Consider the following 15243-nt stretch of genomic DNA (forward strand, 5'->3'; position numbering starts at 1 on the left):
TCTCACGTTGTTAGCGGCGCGTGTGGCGGCAGATGCCCGCCCTGACCGGGGTCGCCGTGGGGAACGGGCCCACCGCCGTCCCGCCAAACTCGCAGGGAGGGAAAATAAATCCCCCCGATTACAAAATAAAAATTTTTTTAAAAATTATTAAAAAGGTGACAGTCACCACCACTACCCTCCCCCCCCACCCGAGCTCCCACCGTTGCCGTGGAGCAGGACAGTGGAAAAACACTGAGGCGCAGGGGCCTTGCGAGGGGTGGCGCTTACTTGCGGCTACAAATTTGTCACTTAGCGCTTTGCCAAACGGACAGCGGCGGCACGAAGCGCGGGGGCGGGGGCGGGGGCGGCGGGGGCGACGGGGGCGGCAGGCAGACAGAGCCCAGGCAGGCAGGCAGGCGCCCGCGCGTGGTACAGACACGCCGCGGCTAACAATGACACCGCAAACAAACAAAGGAGGGGGAGCACAGATGACGGACAGGAAGGCTGAGTGCGACGGAGGCGGAGCCTTTTCACAAGCCCAGGGACCTGCCACAAGGACACTTCCACCGGCGCGGTTATCATTTAGTATAATAAATTCCCAATTATTATTATTATTATTAGTCCATATATACAGTTATGGACAACTGTATAGCCATTACACAGCCACATGCTGTTGTCAGTCTCCCTTTCCACATTAAAGGGACGGGGGTATTGACACAGCCAGATTAGGGGTCAGGTGACTTTGCGACAGCAAAGTCCTGTGGGTTTATTTAAATGGCTTGTGGTTTTTTTTTTTTGTTTCTCTTTGACATGACAGCGGTTACGCGTTCAAATTTTACTTTGAAATGGCCCACCGCCACTGACTGAAGAAAATATTTGAAGCCCCTTGTGATCTTAATCTTTTAACACGCAGTCTGCGAGCGCAACATAACTTCTGATTCCCTTTCCTTCGCGTCTCCAACCACCCAGGGCTCAAACACAATCAGACCTTTCATTACGGACGAGTCAATCAACAAGAATAAACCTCTTAAGAGGGTAACACAAATCCGCGACTAATTTCGCCGCCTCAGGTATTGAGAGAACGTGGAACAACAGCGGTGATTGACGTACACGGAATCGCTTCTAAAAGCTGTGAATCGCTTCTCCGAAAGAGCACATTAACCCCATTCTAAGCTAATAAGACTCATCTTCCCGCCGACTTGCTTCTTCAAAGCCACTGACATATGGGAAATATCTACTTCAGTTGTTGAACCGGCAGAATTAACATTCTGTAATTAAAACAAGCACACCCCTTTCCTCTTAATAACCAACACAGCAGGATACAATCAGGTTGTGCCAACCATTTAATCTAATTGACTAATTACAGATTTTAATTTAGCCCCGTTACCAAACAACTGTTGACAATTTGCTTTCATTAGGGACAGGGGAAAGCGCACGCTATTCAAGAGGCCCCCTTCACAAAAGAAGCGTCCGTCCCGCGCGTGCGTCCAGCCCAGGACCGAACGCTGCCAATCAGAATTCGCCGCGCGGATTAGGGCCTCTTTTTCCACTCTGAAGGGAACGCCGTGAAACTCAGAGACCGGCCCTCGGAAGGTTTTTTGGCGGGGCACGAACGCAAACGGCCCGTCGCGCGCAATGCCGTCCGAGAGCGGCGGCGGTTTCGCCACCGGCCGCCGCCGCCGCGAAAGTGCAACTGGCGTCGTTTGCCGGGCGGCGCAAGCGCCGATTTGTTCGAGGGTGTTAAGTGGCGTCGGGGGAAGGGGTAGAGTTTCGGCCGGATCGGACTCGGCCCGGGGACGAGCGGGGGCCCGCCTCAGAGGAGAGGAGAGGAGAGGCCGCGGCCCAGACCGGGAACCGCGGTGCCGTCACGCGCACGCCGAGCGTGAGTCAGAGCCGCCAGGACGCCGGCGGAACTTCCTTTAATGGCCGCCGCTCGCGCGTCTGCGGTCAAGGAGCACTCTGCGAAATTACCCGCTCTCCTCGACAAGCCCAATATAGCCCCGTCTCGTGGCCGACCGTGATGCCGAAGTTACCGAAAATGCCGCTGGAACACGCTGACGGCTCATTGTGTCATTAATTGACCCTTTGTTCCCGATGGCGGGAAGGCGTCTCCTTCTGAAAAACGCTACGCTGCATGCCGTTAATTTGATGGGAAAAACAAATAGTCATGCAATGTTATGAGCACCTTTTTTAATTTTTTTTTTTTTTTTTTAAACTATGACACACACATTTCAGCGGGATGCAGAAGTGATCATTTGAAGCAACATGTGAACCATCTAATTGCCCTTGACATTTTAACTTTGCAACCTGCCTCCACTTGTAATATTTTGACATTTCTAACGGCCCTGTTAAGGCAATAAAACCTTCCAGCCATAGCAATTATGAGCCCCTTCTTTCCCTAGTATTGCCTTTCATGTTCAGTGCACCTGGAGAGCACTTATTTGAGGTGGAGGCCACCCACTTACATAATGTTGACAGGGAAGATGTACCAGGGAGGCGTCTCTTATTGCAGTTAAACTACAGCTTGCTGGCAGGTAAATACACCACTCTACTTCACAGGAAAATGCCCCACACCTGAAGGTCTAACACTCACAAAGCCTTTTGGCTTCCATAGACTGGCCAGGGACATGAATAGACTGAGCAAAACGTTTTGTTTAAATATGAGTACACTGACATATCAACAGTTTGCCTGGACAACGAAGTGGAACATTTAAATTGACCACCCATGTAAAAACAATCGCATCCTCCAATTCCACCGACAGTGCCCAGGTCTTGAACTAAACTCCACTGAGGTGACAAGTAGGAGGGTTATTTTGTCAATCGCTGAAGTCACTTTTTTTTTGCTCAAGTCATCTACCATAAGATCCCTTTCCCTTCAAGATGAAAGAGGCATATGAATTAAATAAATAAACACAAATAAAATGCAGAGTTGGGGTACACAAGAGCATCAATCAGTGATGCATTTCAAGCTACGCTCTTCAGCAATCAGTCAGTAATGAGGAGGCAGACAGGGCGCTAAATTTAGCGATGGCAAGTCTATCCCGCCAACCTTCAATCCAGACCGTGTATCCGAGAGGGCCCCCGTTGTAAACGCTAAGCGTGGTGCCTGGGTTAACCTGTGCCATGCTGAAACACCAGCCTGTAACAAGACCAGGTCAAAACCTAGTATATGGCTGGACCTAACACACTTCATCCGGCCCACCAATGGTGTAACTTCATAACTCGGCCGACCAATGGTGTAACTTCATCACTCAGTCGCACTCAGCCACAGACATTCGCGTTTGCAGGGCTGGCCCCGCTGTTGCGGTCCAGCCAAAAAAAAAGGGGCCAAATGGGAGAAAGCACTGGTTGAAATCCCCTGTCACGATGACTCTGCAGCGCTTGGCGGCTAGTGGGCACACTAGGCCTGCAATTGAGCGCTCTGGCACAGAAGCCATGTCACAACACAAGTGCGTTTGTTGAAGCATACCGCACCACTTAAGATGCTGACCCAATCACTCACAAGAATAGCATGACAATAAACGTCAATGCCATCAGCAATGGTTAAGACTGGAAACAGTAAAGAATTAACCAACTGAGGCAGCTTGAGATAAAATTGTACAGCCACAACAAGACAGGTACTGCTTCTGAGTTTTTGAAGTTTTTTTTTCTATGGGCAACAACGAATATTTAACATGAAACATTTGACAGTGCACTTTGATTTTGCTACAGAGGCATAAATATGCAGGGAAATTGCCATCTCCTGATGTTCTCGGGTACCCGAAATCCAGCTGAAGTAAGAGGAATGCCCGCTAAAGAACAATGAAAGAACTCTGCCTTTCTAACACAAGACCTCACGGCATCAGCATTGCTGAAAACACTGGGCTCCAGCTCCTCCGGAGACCACAACACGGCCAGCTATCAGCTAGGATTACTGCCCACTTTAAACAAAAACCCTGAAAGAATCCCATTCGCCGTATGGAACGAGAGGAACTGACAATAACGACAATGTGGGAGCTACATGACAGGGGAAAACCAATAAAGCCGAAAATGATTGGCATGAACGTTATATTATAGATTCCTACCTTGATCAAGAGAGCCAGACCATGAGAATTATAATAGGGCGCATATTCAGATCTGTAGGCCAAAATGCTAGTGAATGACTTATGCGAATAGATGCTCAAACCAATAACCAGAACAACAAGAACAGGCACTTAATATCAAAATTCACTTTATACCTGTGGCTGTCAATGCAAATACACATTTTCCAAACTAGACAAATAAGCATTAGGGTTAGCCGAAAATGTTGGGAGATACATATTGCTACATGGACACAGGAGAACTACAGCACAACGCCAGCCAGTCCAATCCAGCTAATGTCAGCAGCTGACCATACCAAATGACTTATCAACAAGACATGCTGGGCATTAGGTTCAGCATAATTTCATATACCGGTTTTTTTTTTTTTTCCAAAAAATGAAAGTGTTTATTTAAGCTGCGAGCCTGCACAAACATGTGTATCATTTCAAATCAACTGGCAGCTCTACAAATTTCAATTAACGTGCATTCCAAGGACTGTTGCAGAGCAGATGCACTCCTCTTGATATGATACAATTGCAACATTTGTACCCATTATGGCATCAATAATTAATACACACAAGCAACCATCATATCCTCAGAAAGGTCAAAGCATTCTGAAACACATTTTCATATTTCCTCAGTGGCAACATAAAATTCTGTCAACACCCAAAATCATTTCAGTACCCCTTGAAACAAATATGCAAACTACATAATTCAAACATGAATATCAACAGGCTGGTTTTTGTCAAAACACAGAAGCAAAATCAGTGTCAAAAAAGGCGTTTCATTTCTTGTAAAAGACCTTGCTTCAGTCAATATCAAATTCTGAGATATTGCATTTGCTTTCAATAACACTGCTTTTGACATTACGCTTTAAACTCCCAACTGAAAATCAAACAACTTAAGTCTAAAATATTCAAAGCACACAGAGTACTCGAGCACAGCCTAAAGTAATCGCACCTGAACATGCACACAGTGTGCCCGCGTTACCTTAATGCACCACACTAAACACCCACAACCCCACCAAAAAAGAGAGATTTGCCCATCACAGTATACAACATTACAGATATTGGTCCACAACCCTGGACTGACCTACACTGGCCGCAGCCACAAAACCATTAACTCTAAAAAAAAAAAAATTAAAAAATAAAAATAAAACAGAAATCAGTTTTCGGTTTCCAATAGAGATCGCTGCAATAAAACAGGATACTCACATAATCGTGGAAGGCTTTCGCTTCACTCGAGTGTTCACATGTCTCTCGTCTCTCCGGCGCTGCACAGTATAGGTCCCAAAAAACGCTGTGGCACAGAAAAGGGGTCATGTGTCAGTTATGATTTAACAACAATTGCAGAACAGTGTGTCCTAAAAATGTGGCGTGTCATTCACAGCTGAGACATGAGGTCCTCGCCAGGACTGCTTTTGAATGTTGAATATCCAACCAAGACGTCTCTTAGCTGAATGTGAACTGAGTGAGCAAGACTTGAGGTTCGGCAAAGTGGGGGGGGGGGGGGGGGGGGGGCTGTTGTTTGTAAACACCAACTGGCATTCTATGCCCACATTATAATTATAGTGTTTGTGAGAGTGTGGCGACAGTACACGTGGTAGTTGTGACAAATTCAGGCTTACGTTTTAATAAGGCATAACCACTGGGTGCAAATGAAGAGTGCTTTACTAATTGGGTTCGGCGCATTTAAAGCACCTAGACACGTTAGCGCTATCAAATTAATTATATAGGCTCCAACCTAAAATGTACTTTAAGGCGTTTTTGGCATTGTTCATCGCAGCCATTCGCTGGAAATGTAGGCTATAGTTTCCCCCGTAACTCCATTATATATATGCTTCAATAACTAATTCTGCGATTTTGTGATTTAAAAAATTGAAGGTATACATTCGTTTTTAATTCTATAACACCATATATATGTAGCTATATCATAATCAACTTTTGAAAAAATGGCAAAAAATTAAATAAATATAAATACTTACCACCACCACGAATGCAGAAATCCCGGGGGCTCCCCTAACGTGATGTTTTTCTCCCATCGTATCTAACGAAATTACACACAAGACAATGCGTACAAATTATGTATGGTTTTTGGGCGCCGGTATAAGAGCAAGCATTGTGAAAGCAACAAGCAATAAATGGCAAAAAGGTGATCAAATTCAAAATGGAGGCCACAGAGGGCTCCGAAAACAAAGACTATCACAGGAGACACGGGGTCATGCACAAAATAAACAGACAATAAACGACAACTTTACCTCTGATAAAAATGTCTGTGCCGACTTCTGCGCCCCTACGTGAAGCAAATATTCGTATACATATAAAGCTAGTCTGTGGGGGGAGAATAATACATAATTAGGATTGTGGACTAACACACAACTTCAAAGTTACAACGAAACAGGACATTCATGTAATACGTTAAAACACACGCGTAAAACCCACGAAGTGTTATTATGCTGTGAAGGACGGACGAACAAAGCAATGCCGAAAGTTTCTGTTATACTTGGAAATTTAGCGACACAGATTCTTACATCCGCGATATTTCTTAAGCAGTCCGATGCAAAAGAACAAATATGAACATCGTCGCTGGTAACATGATGCGTGTATATTAAAATATTTAAGACAACAGCACAAACGACTTTCAAACAAAGTAACAAACAGAAGGCTACGTTGTTACAAAAGCAGTAAATTAGCGCTTTATTATTGCGTACGGTTGGCTACAGACAATTGAACAAGCGAACATGCAGCAGCAATTGAAGTATCCATTATGTTGACCTGCAGAACGCTGAGGGGGTGCAGGACCGAGCTTGTTATTAAAATATATCGTTATAACTTTATTTATCACGGCTATTTTCAGCTTTAAAACTTTCTAAAATCTAAGACGTGTAAACTACTGAATTCTCCATTTTTTCGAGGGGACCAAGTCGTGCGTACAGTACCCAAAGCGGGGGGCTCGGCGGTTTCACAACGCCAAGTCAGGGGCATGCACAGAATGGACACCGCGTTTAATTAAATTCCCCGCAACAAGGGAGGACACAGTCTCGCAAAAGAACCCCGCTGTCCCACCATCAATCAGCAACAATATTAATTTAAAATTGAATAAACTAAACTATAACGTTGGGCAAAAGGTTTTCAAAAGTCTTACTTTTCCCGAGCTTGCCCGTCCGAGGGCACGGCGGCGCCTTTCCCTTTGGCGAACATGGTTTGCAGTATGCTGGAGCTCGCCTGCTCTATTTCTCTCTATCTCCTTTATTACGGCTGTCAAAGCGTCAACCCCGGCCCCGACCCCATCACACTGCAACCGTGTTGCTCAACCGATCCTGGTCACGGCATGGGCGATGGGTGGGACCCACTTTTTTTTTTGACTGGCAAATGTATGTACCAATACTGTGACAATGCCTTGTTGAGGACCTCCCCTTGTGCCTTGTCAGTCATTTAAACATCCACACGGAGAGTTGTAAAACGCGGTTACTATTTCTCTTAAGCCTGTTGGAGTAGGTAACTGATTTTAAAGGTGGCCTGCACTTCATTTTGGCAACGCTGTCGGGAACAGAGAACACAAGGCCTGCATTTTTAATGTAAGAAGTCTAATAAAAATCATTAATCGAATAACCTTAAAAAGAATAACTACTTGCACATAAGCATATTAGTTAAATTACAAACAGGCATTTAGTTTGGGCGATTAAACCAGTTGTAGCCAAACTATTAGCAGTTGTTTTAAGGGGATATGTGTTTTTCTGTAGCGCAGAAGTGTAGAAATGTTTGATTAGATGAAAATGAGCATATTTTCAGGCATCACTGTCAAAAATATAATAATTTTATGAAATATGAATTATTAAGTCTTTAAATATGTATTTTATTTTTGTGTTAGTCCCCATTAAAACGGCTTCTCACGTGAGTAATTAGGAAAATGATGCCGTTGTCGTTCCTCCTACATCAGAGGTTACTGCTGCCACCAACAAGAATAGCATAATACAGAAATTCTGAGTGACAAGCTCGACCCTAAGCATATGATTATTGAATGTCAGGGCTTATTGCAATATTTTCAATGACTTTATCTGATGCAGGGAAATTGATACGAGATGCACACACGAACACACACAGCACACATTCAAAATAAATATGCTAAGTAATACATAAACAAACCTTTTTCAGTTATTGAAATATTGGTGAATCACAGAATCACAAGCATTTGTTTGTGTGTCGTTGTTAAAGTGTCACTGAGCCCCATTCAGTTTATGCTATTAAGTATGTTTCATTCTCTTTCTACATGCAGGGTTTATAAAATAAATTGTAAAAATACGATGCATAGCAACATGTTTATGTACTGCATATAACATATGACAATGACTGAGAAAAGAAAACCAGTTCTGTCTCTTTAAATAAAATAGGAAAAGGAGAGTATTTCTGATTGGCTGATGGCTGGATTCAGTTTAGGGGTGCCTTGAAACGGTCTATTTTTTTAAACCCAAGCTCTTCAAGTCACCTTACAGAACGCCCTCCTCTGTTGGCAGAGGAAAGGAAGACCGGAGAGCATTTCTGCCTGAACACAATGAACTGAATACTGTTTTCTGCTTTTTAATTTGTAGGTAAAATCAAAAGTGAAAAGCCGTGCCATTTGTAGTGCCAATCCTAGAAAACCATTCGAACATTTCCAGCCGGGAAAATGTTGCCATTTTTGAAGTTATATGAGTTTCGCTCATGTAAATGACATTTTTCGTGCTAAATCAATATTGTGATTTACCCTGTTAGTGGGACTGCACTACATCAGGGCATTGCCACCTATGCGATGGATGAGATTGATTGGCCAACGGGGAGACATGGGGAGCATGTATGACGTCATTGCTATTTGTGTGTTTGTCGTTCAGTCGTTTGGGGGTCATTTAATTAGGCAAATGTTGCCACATCCGGTAATTATTAGGGACTAGCTGGCAGTTTTAACGGCCAGCCACATAGGACAAACGAGACGCGCGGCATCATTTGCAAGCGCCAGCAGCAACAGTGGGTGTTTAGTTACAGGTCGGTGATATTAAGTGGGGCTTCGGTTTAAGGAAGTGAATTAAAAAAAGGAAAACCTGACAATATTATCAATATAATACTGGCTCTAGGCTCATCATAACCTGAACACATAGCAAGTTATAAGCATATAAATGGAATGCGAGTCACATTCTGAACATCAAGCAAGGTGGGCCTACTATGCAAGTAGTCGAACAGAGTTCATGGTCATTCGCACGTGTAAGCCACTTCACTCATGAAAAGCCATGTGTGCAAACAGGTTGCAAAATAATAGTAGAAAATGTAGGCGCACAGTTACTGTTCGAGATGTCCACAGAGGCTGACAGTGGACGTGGCACTCAAGTTGAGAGGACTGGTATGACACTAATATGACATCACTCAGACAAACAGTGGTTGAACAATGCTGTCGCTCTGGAATGTGACATTTTATCACAAAGACGACATTTCAACCAAACAACTCTTGTCAGGTGTTTGTGGTCAAAGGTTTGTTTTGTGATTGCACAATAAAATGTCACATTTGGGAACAACGGCAGTGTGTCGGTACTGTTTGTCCTTGTCATTTGCCTTATAATGTATTTTGTTAATGTAATGAAATATACTAGAAATATATTGAAATAAAATATCAAGACATTGCCGTGCTTCACAATATATTGCATAAAGTATATCCGTTTTATAGCAGAAATAATTGCCATTTTCTGTCAATGCAATGTTTTAATATCAACAATACACTTCTGTGAAATGTGTGTATTATATACTGTAATAAGTCTACGTATTTACTGTGTACTGCACTGTACATCATTTCCAGAAGGACCTTTATTCTGCACCTGCAATTCATTTGAGATTTGTGTTTCCCCTTCTGTGAGCCCTTCTGACCTGAAAAGACACTTTGTGATGTCATCATTTTCCAATGTATGTCATGCAGTACGCAGGTTTCTTCAATAGAGGAAACACCGGGCATATGAACTGTGTCATGTGTGTTCTGTATGGAGAGTCTGGCTTGTTGTTCTTCACTGTGGAGAGTTTTCGGTACGGCTAAAACAGCTGCTCCCAGTGTTTAGTGAGAGGAATTGACATACATCACCTGCACGGAGGGACACATTTAATTGACGCACACAAAGCCTTTCTGCAGGTGTAAAATTCTTGCATAAACAGGAAGCCTGTCACATGGTTCCCGGTGTGTTTCTCTGTGTCAACATTCTGATCAAGCCATTGGTGTTTGTGCTCTACTTTCCCTATCCCATTATACATAGAACTAGGCCTATGCAATGCCGCCCCTCTCCCTCCCAGCCCCCCCCCCTTCCCCCCCCCCATTCATTTCTGCTGAAACTAAAGTAATTCATTTTGCTGTCAACTTAAACTCACGCTGCTGTGCTGCGCAGAGCGGCTTCGCCTCTCCAGACTCTCTCGCTTTGAAAGAAACAGATGTGCAGGCCCAGCGCTGGCTCTATGGAGGCTTCAATCTGTGTGTACCAACCCAACAAGCCACTTTGAAAGGCTATCATTTCCACTTCACGGCAGAGACTATGCCAAATATAAATATTGCATGCATCGCTTTATGTTCGCCTTCCAAGGTTGTTTGACACACGAAAAGGCTTACAGCATAAAGTGGGATTTCAAAGTTTATATTAATGTATGCTAATTCTAAGTCAGAAAGCAATGTTTTCGAGCACTGCGTCTATTTACATGCTCTCCACCGTCTAATTAAAATGTTTTCTCTCTCTCTACTGACGCTCTTAATACATCACAATTATTCGGGCCTATTTTATTCTGCACATGGCAAACCCTTGACAATTCTCCAAACTCATATGTCGTATATTCTTCAGGGGCTATGTAAACATTGTTAATCTCCAACAGGTTTGAATACTTTTGGTTCTCACATACAGTGACTGCATTTAACAGACAGGGTTCACACGGTCCCCGTAAACTCTAAATATGTACAGTATGCTTGTAGCCATTATGAGGAATCCAGAGGCAGTTCCATCATTGTGGACTTACAAGAATTTACCAGATGTATGCAAACATTAAACGTGATCTAGTCTGCTACAGGCCTGGGATGTGCAAAATTGGCAAAACATAAAGAAATATTAACGTTAATGTTATTTGGGGAAATATTTTTTTTAAAAGAGTGCACTGCAGAACACAATTTGTCAGGGACCAGATAAAAGCAATCTGGGCAACTCAGTTGTCATAAACATGGAAAGGCTACATAAATTTGACATTTTATCTTGTCCTCAGTCTGCTTTATGTATAATGCACATAAATAATAAAACCTAAAACTAAATCACATTATCAGGTAACTCAATTCCAATATATTCTGCATTGATGCAATCACATAAACCAAACGTAACAGCTCCCTGTTCATCAATGAATCCCGAAGACTTATGAATGAATTCCAAAGGCCGGAATAGAAACGCTCTTACAGGCTTCTAATTTGTGAACGTACAAACGTTTATAAACGTATAATTGTCCTTAGACAGCACACACATCAATACCAAAGTAAACGTAACTGCGTATGGCTCTCTACAAAGCTGCAAAGCTGGGGCATTTGGTCTGCTGAGGGTTTGTCGGTCTTGTGCATATAAACGTCCCAACATTTCGTGGGTTAGAAATGGAGAAGGGGCAACTTGAAACTGTCGGCAAATTGTAACTCATTGGAGGAGCGTTGTGTCAGAGAATTCCGTTTATTGCCCAGCGCCCCCTCCGGTGCGTTCATCCCGGAAGGAATTAACTCTCCTGTTGCTTGATTGTTAACATCTTTGTTTTTGACAGAACCCCGCGCTGATGAAGGTTCATAGCAGCCTCTGCCGCAGTAATGAAAAAATCCATGCACATACATTCCTTTTCGGTCGTAGTTTGTCCCGTGCGACTCATTTTAGCAGTGTGGTCAATATTATGTTACCAGCATGCAATGTAGCTGATACTGCTGGATCATTTAATGTCTTCTGCAGAAATAGGCGTCGATTACAGCCTATGCTTTTTTAAATCATAGATTTTAATATAAAAACACCTATTGCTTTATACAAGTTTTTTTTAATTAATACATTTAATAGAGATCCCTTTAGTTTAAAAAGTAACCTGGTCATTGTATTTTAACATTAATGGTCTGAAATAGGAATTGTTTGCCGGGTATCCAGAAAAAAAAAAAACAGCTACAGCATTGTGTATATTATGGCCCAGATGGCATATGGCAGTTACAATGTCACTAGAAAAACAGTCCATATCCTCTCAGTCACTCTGAGGCAGTTATACGAAATCATTTGGATTTGACACACTTGTCATTTGAAATTCAATTTTGCTTACAAGCAGTTTTATTGAGCTCGTACACACCTGCCCAACACACAGTGTTGCACATAAATATCTTGCGCCTCATCAACAACTCGATGTTGAACCTTAAGCATGCCATGGCAACAATTCTATATGAAACATTCTATGTGAACAGAAATGTTTTAATGAATCATTGTTTCTATGCAGTGTGTCATATAGAGGACTATTCAATACAAGCGTTTCTTACAGGCCTATAGGTGGCAAGTCAGCTCAAGCCAGCCAAGGGGATTTGTATGGCCGTTCTGAACGATTTTTCTGCTAAAACAAGAAATAAAAGGTGCATGCCATAAAAATCACTTCTGTTTTCTCATGACGTTTTTTGACTTCTTGACTTTTTTGAGGTCCCCACTGTACTAATTTGTTAATTTGTAGAAAAAAATTTCTCAAATTTCAAGTGTGTTTTTATGTTACTGGGACATGTATGGATTGTAGAGATTATACATATTACTTTATTTCTATTTTTACACTGGTTTTTGTTCGTTTTCAAGATACAAGGCTAATTATATTAGAATAACTAGTTAGTTATGAATGACACTTGCACCACTTGAAGGCAAGACAGTCAATAAAATACATTTTAGTGTAAATTTACAAAACAAAAAAAAAAGGAAATATGGGTGTCCAAAAGGAGCAGCCCTGGGCACAATAGTACAGAAACACAATAAAAGAGAAAAACAATCAAACTTTAATTAAAAAAAAAAAACAAAGAAAAAAAAAACACATTATGCGTTATTCCTTGAGAGTGTACATGAAGTTGCTGAACAAATGAACGAGCACTCTGGTCAATGCATACTTCAGCCATAGTTTAAAGCTCTTAAAAATTTTTTTTTAAAAAAAACCAACCCGTCATATTTGAACTGAAAATACAATGTATTGGGGTTATAGCAGAAACTGTAGTGTCTGGCTTGAGGGATTCGCAGAACAACAGAGACGGGCCTCTTTCAGCTCACGCTTGATAATTCAATCCAAAATATAAGCTCTCGTGGCGGTGTTGTGACAGTGGTGACAGCCTCATCAGCTGTGCTCAGGCAAAGCCAACCTGCGAGTCACCAAGGAATAAGTGCAGAAGGGCAAACACAGTCGCCTGTCTTAAGCTGCCCTGCGCTGCCCTAGGCTAATAGCATTCAACGGTTCATCAATAAAATGGCTGTTTAATTACTATAGCAATGGAACATCAGGGGGAGGTATAAGGTAGATAATAAGACGTCAAGTAAAATGAACTGGCGAAAGGAAGGTAGGGGAAAATCGTGATGGACCAGGAAGCAGGACCAAGCTGTAACAATTAAGACAGGCCATGCAGTGCAGCAAGTCAAGGATGCCACTGCAGAGAACCCCAGACCTAATCTGTAGACATGTTTCATGCAAAATAACTGCATCACTGTAGCCTTTGCACTTTAGTGTTCCAGCCTCCTGGTGAAAGGCACCCAGACAGGAAATCACCCTCAGCAATCCAACTCCACCCATTCCAAACTACGCAGCAGGCGCACTTCTTGCGTTCGCTCAAAGTCTTAGAAGATAAGACTTCTCACACTTCTCTTGTGGTGGGTTGAGTATGACAGTGGTCGCTGGGACAATACCTGCTTGACTCACATAAATCAGGCACAGGAACCTTGCTGGAGGCATTATAGGCCCTAATCATTTAATGCTGGGTTAAGCAAAATAAATGCAACCCACACAATGTGTACCAAGACAGATACTACAGTGGTTACTTTAAACATGTTCTTTTTTTTCTTATTTTGCTGAAGTCAGTATCGCAGAAATTGCATACATAAGAACAACACACAAACCCCAATAGGTTATTGATACTACAATAAGGGTTTTCATGTCAGTGCGGAATAGTGGTATTAGAATGTCTCAAAGTCCTACTATTGGAAAATGAAATATGTTCCCCCTGTAATAAACCACAAAGATGTGCCTCGGTGTATTTATGATAACATTGCCTTGGAGGACAGCAAATGATTTTCTCCTTGTGGCACCATCATCAGGGCTGAAAATGATTTCAGACTTCCAAGGGGATGTCAAACAGAACTTCTTAAAAACTCGAAATAAACGAAGGGGAATGGTCAAAATGCGATAATTCAACCATGTAGATACCCCCCAAGTTAGGATCAGCTTCTAGTTGTAACAGCAAAATATCATTGGGGTTTTCTAATTCAATTTTATCTTTTTAAGAAGACCCTAAAACAGGGATCCTCAGTCTTATCTCGAGAGGGCCCATGGGGGTTACATGCCTGATTCTAGTAACCAAGGTCCTTAGCAAAGAGTCTAGTGGTTGATTCGTAGAAGCAAGTGTGTAACTGCTTGGTTGGAACGAAACCTGCACCCACACCCTTTGTGGATAAGACTGAGGATGCCTGTGCTAACATATGCCTAACCCTGTGGTGCAGTGAACAGACCGTGCCAAGTAGCATATAGGGCTCCTCCTGGGCCCTGTTTGTATATGCTAATGTAGCATCCTTCCTTCTATAGATCAGCCAAATGAACGATGTGACTGGTTTGTGAGTTTTTTGGATGCAGCCCGGGTTCTTTGGATGGTGCACGAGGTTTCTGCCATCTCCGAAAGTTCTGGGAGACATTCAGGACCAAGGACAGTGGTGACCTCTTCGACGGGCATGCCCAGATGAGCCTGATGGAAAATCAGCCCGCGGTTGCTTTTTGACCTTGGCCCCATACATATTTGGAAATGACTTTCTGCTACATGTAGTCCTTTGGGTGCATCTAGTACTGGAGTTTGTTTTGTTGTTGCAATGAGTGTGGTGTTTGTGTTTTTGTTTCAACCCACCCATGATGGGGACTATACAGCAAAATGTCCAGTGTTAACTCAACTCTTACAGAATACATATGGTTGTAATCTGGAGTAGAAGAAGAC

General features: G+C 42.7%; 1 protein-coding gene across 8 annotated transcripts in view; it reads right to left on the bottom strand.

Annotated features, from left to right (window-relative positions):
- The window catches only part of ssbp3a (single stranded DNA binding protein 3a), a 54533-nt gene extending 47156 nt beyond the window's left edge, over positions 1 to 7377 (bottom strand). For 4 of the 8 annotated variants that reach the window (XM_035422927.1, XM_035422929.1, XM_035422922.1 and 1 more), the window contains exons 1-4: positions 7183 to 7375; positions 6296 to 6368; positions 6023 to 6084; positions 5253 to 5337 (exon numbers count right to left, since the gene is read on the bottom strand). In XM_035422927.1, coding sequence (XP_035278818.1) covers positions 5253 to 5337; positions 6023 to 6084; positions 6296 to 6368; positions 7183 to 7238 — 276 coding nt within the window. In that variant the 5' untranslated portion in view covers positions 7239 to 7375. Of the gene's footprint in view, positions 1 to 5252; positions 5338 to 6022; positions 6085 to 6295; positions 6369 to 7182 lie in introns of all 8 variants that reach the window. The other 4 variants (XM_035422925.1, XM_035422921.1, XM_035422923.1 and 1 more) reach the window with 2 other exon arrangements.
- Between the last annotated feature and the right edge of the window lie 7866 nt (positions 7378 to 15243).

The sequence above is a fragment of the Anguilla anguilla genome, chromosome 6, assembly GCF_013347855.1.
Source record: "Anguilla anguilla isolate fAngAng1 chromosome 6, fAngAng1.pri, whole genome shotgun sequence".
NCBI classification, from domain to species: domain Eukaryota; kingdom Metazoa; phylum Chordata; class Actinopteri; order Anguilliformes; family Anguillidae; genus Anguilla; species Anguilla anguilla.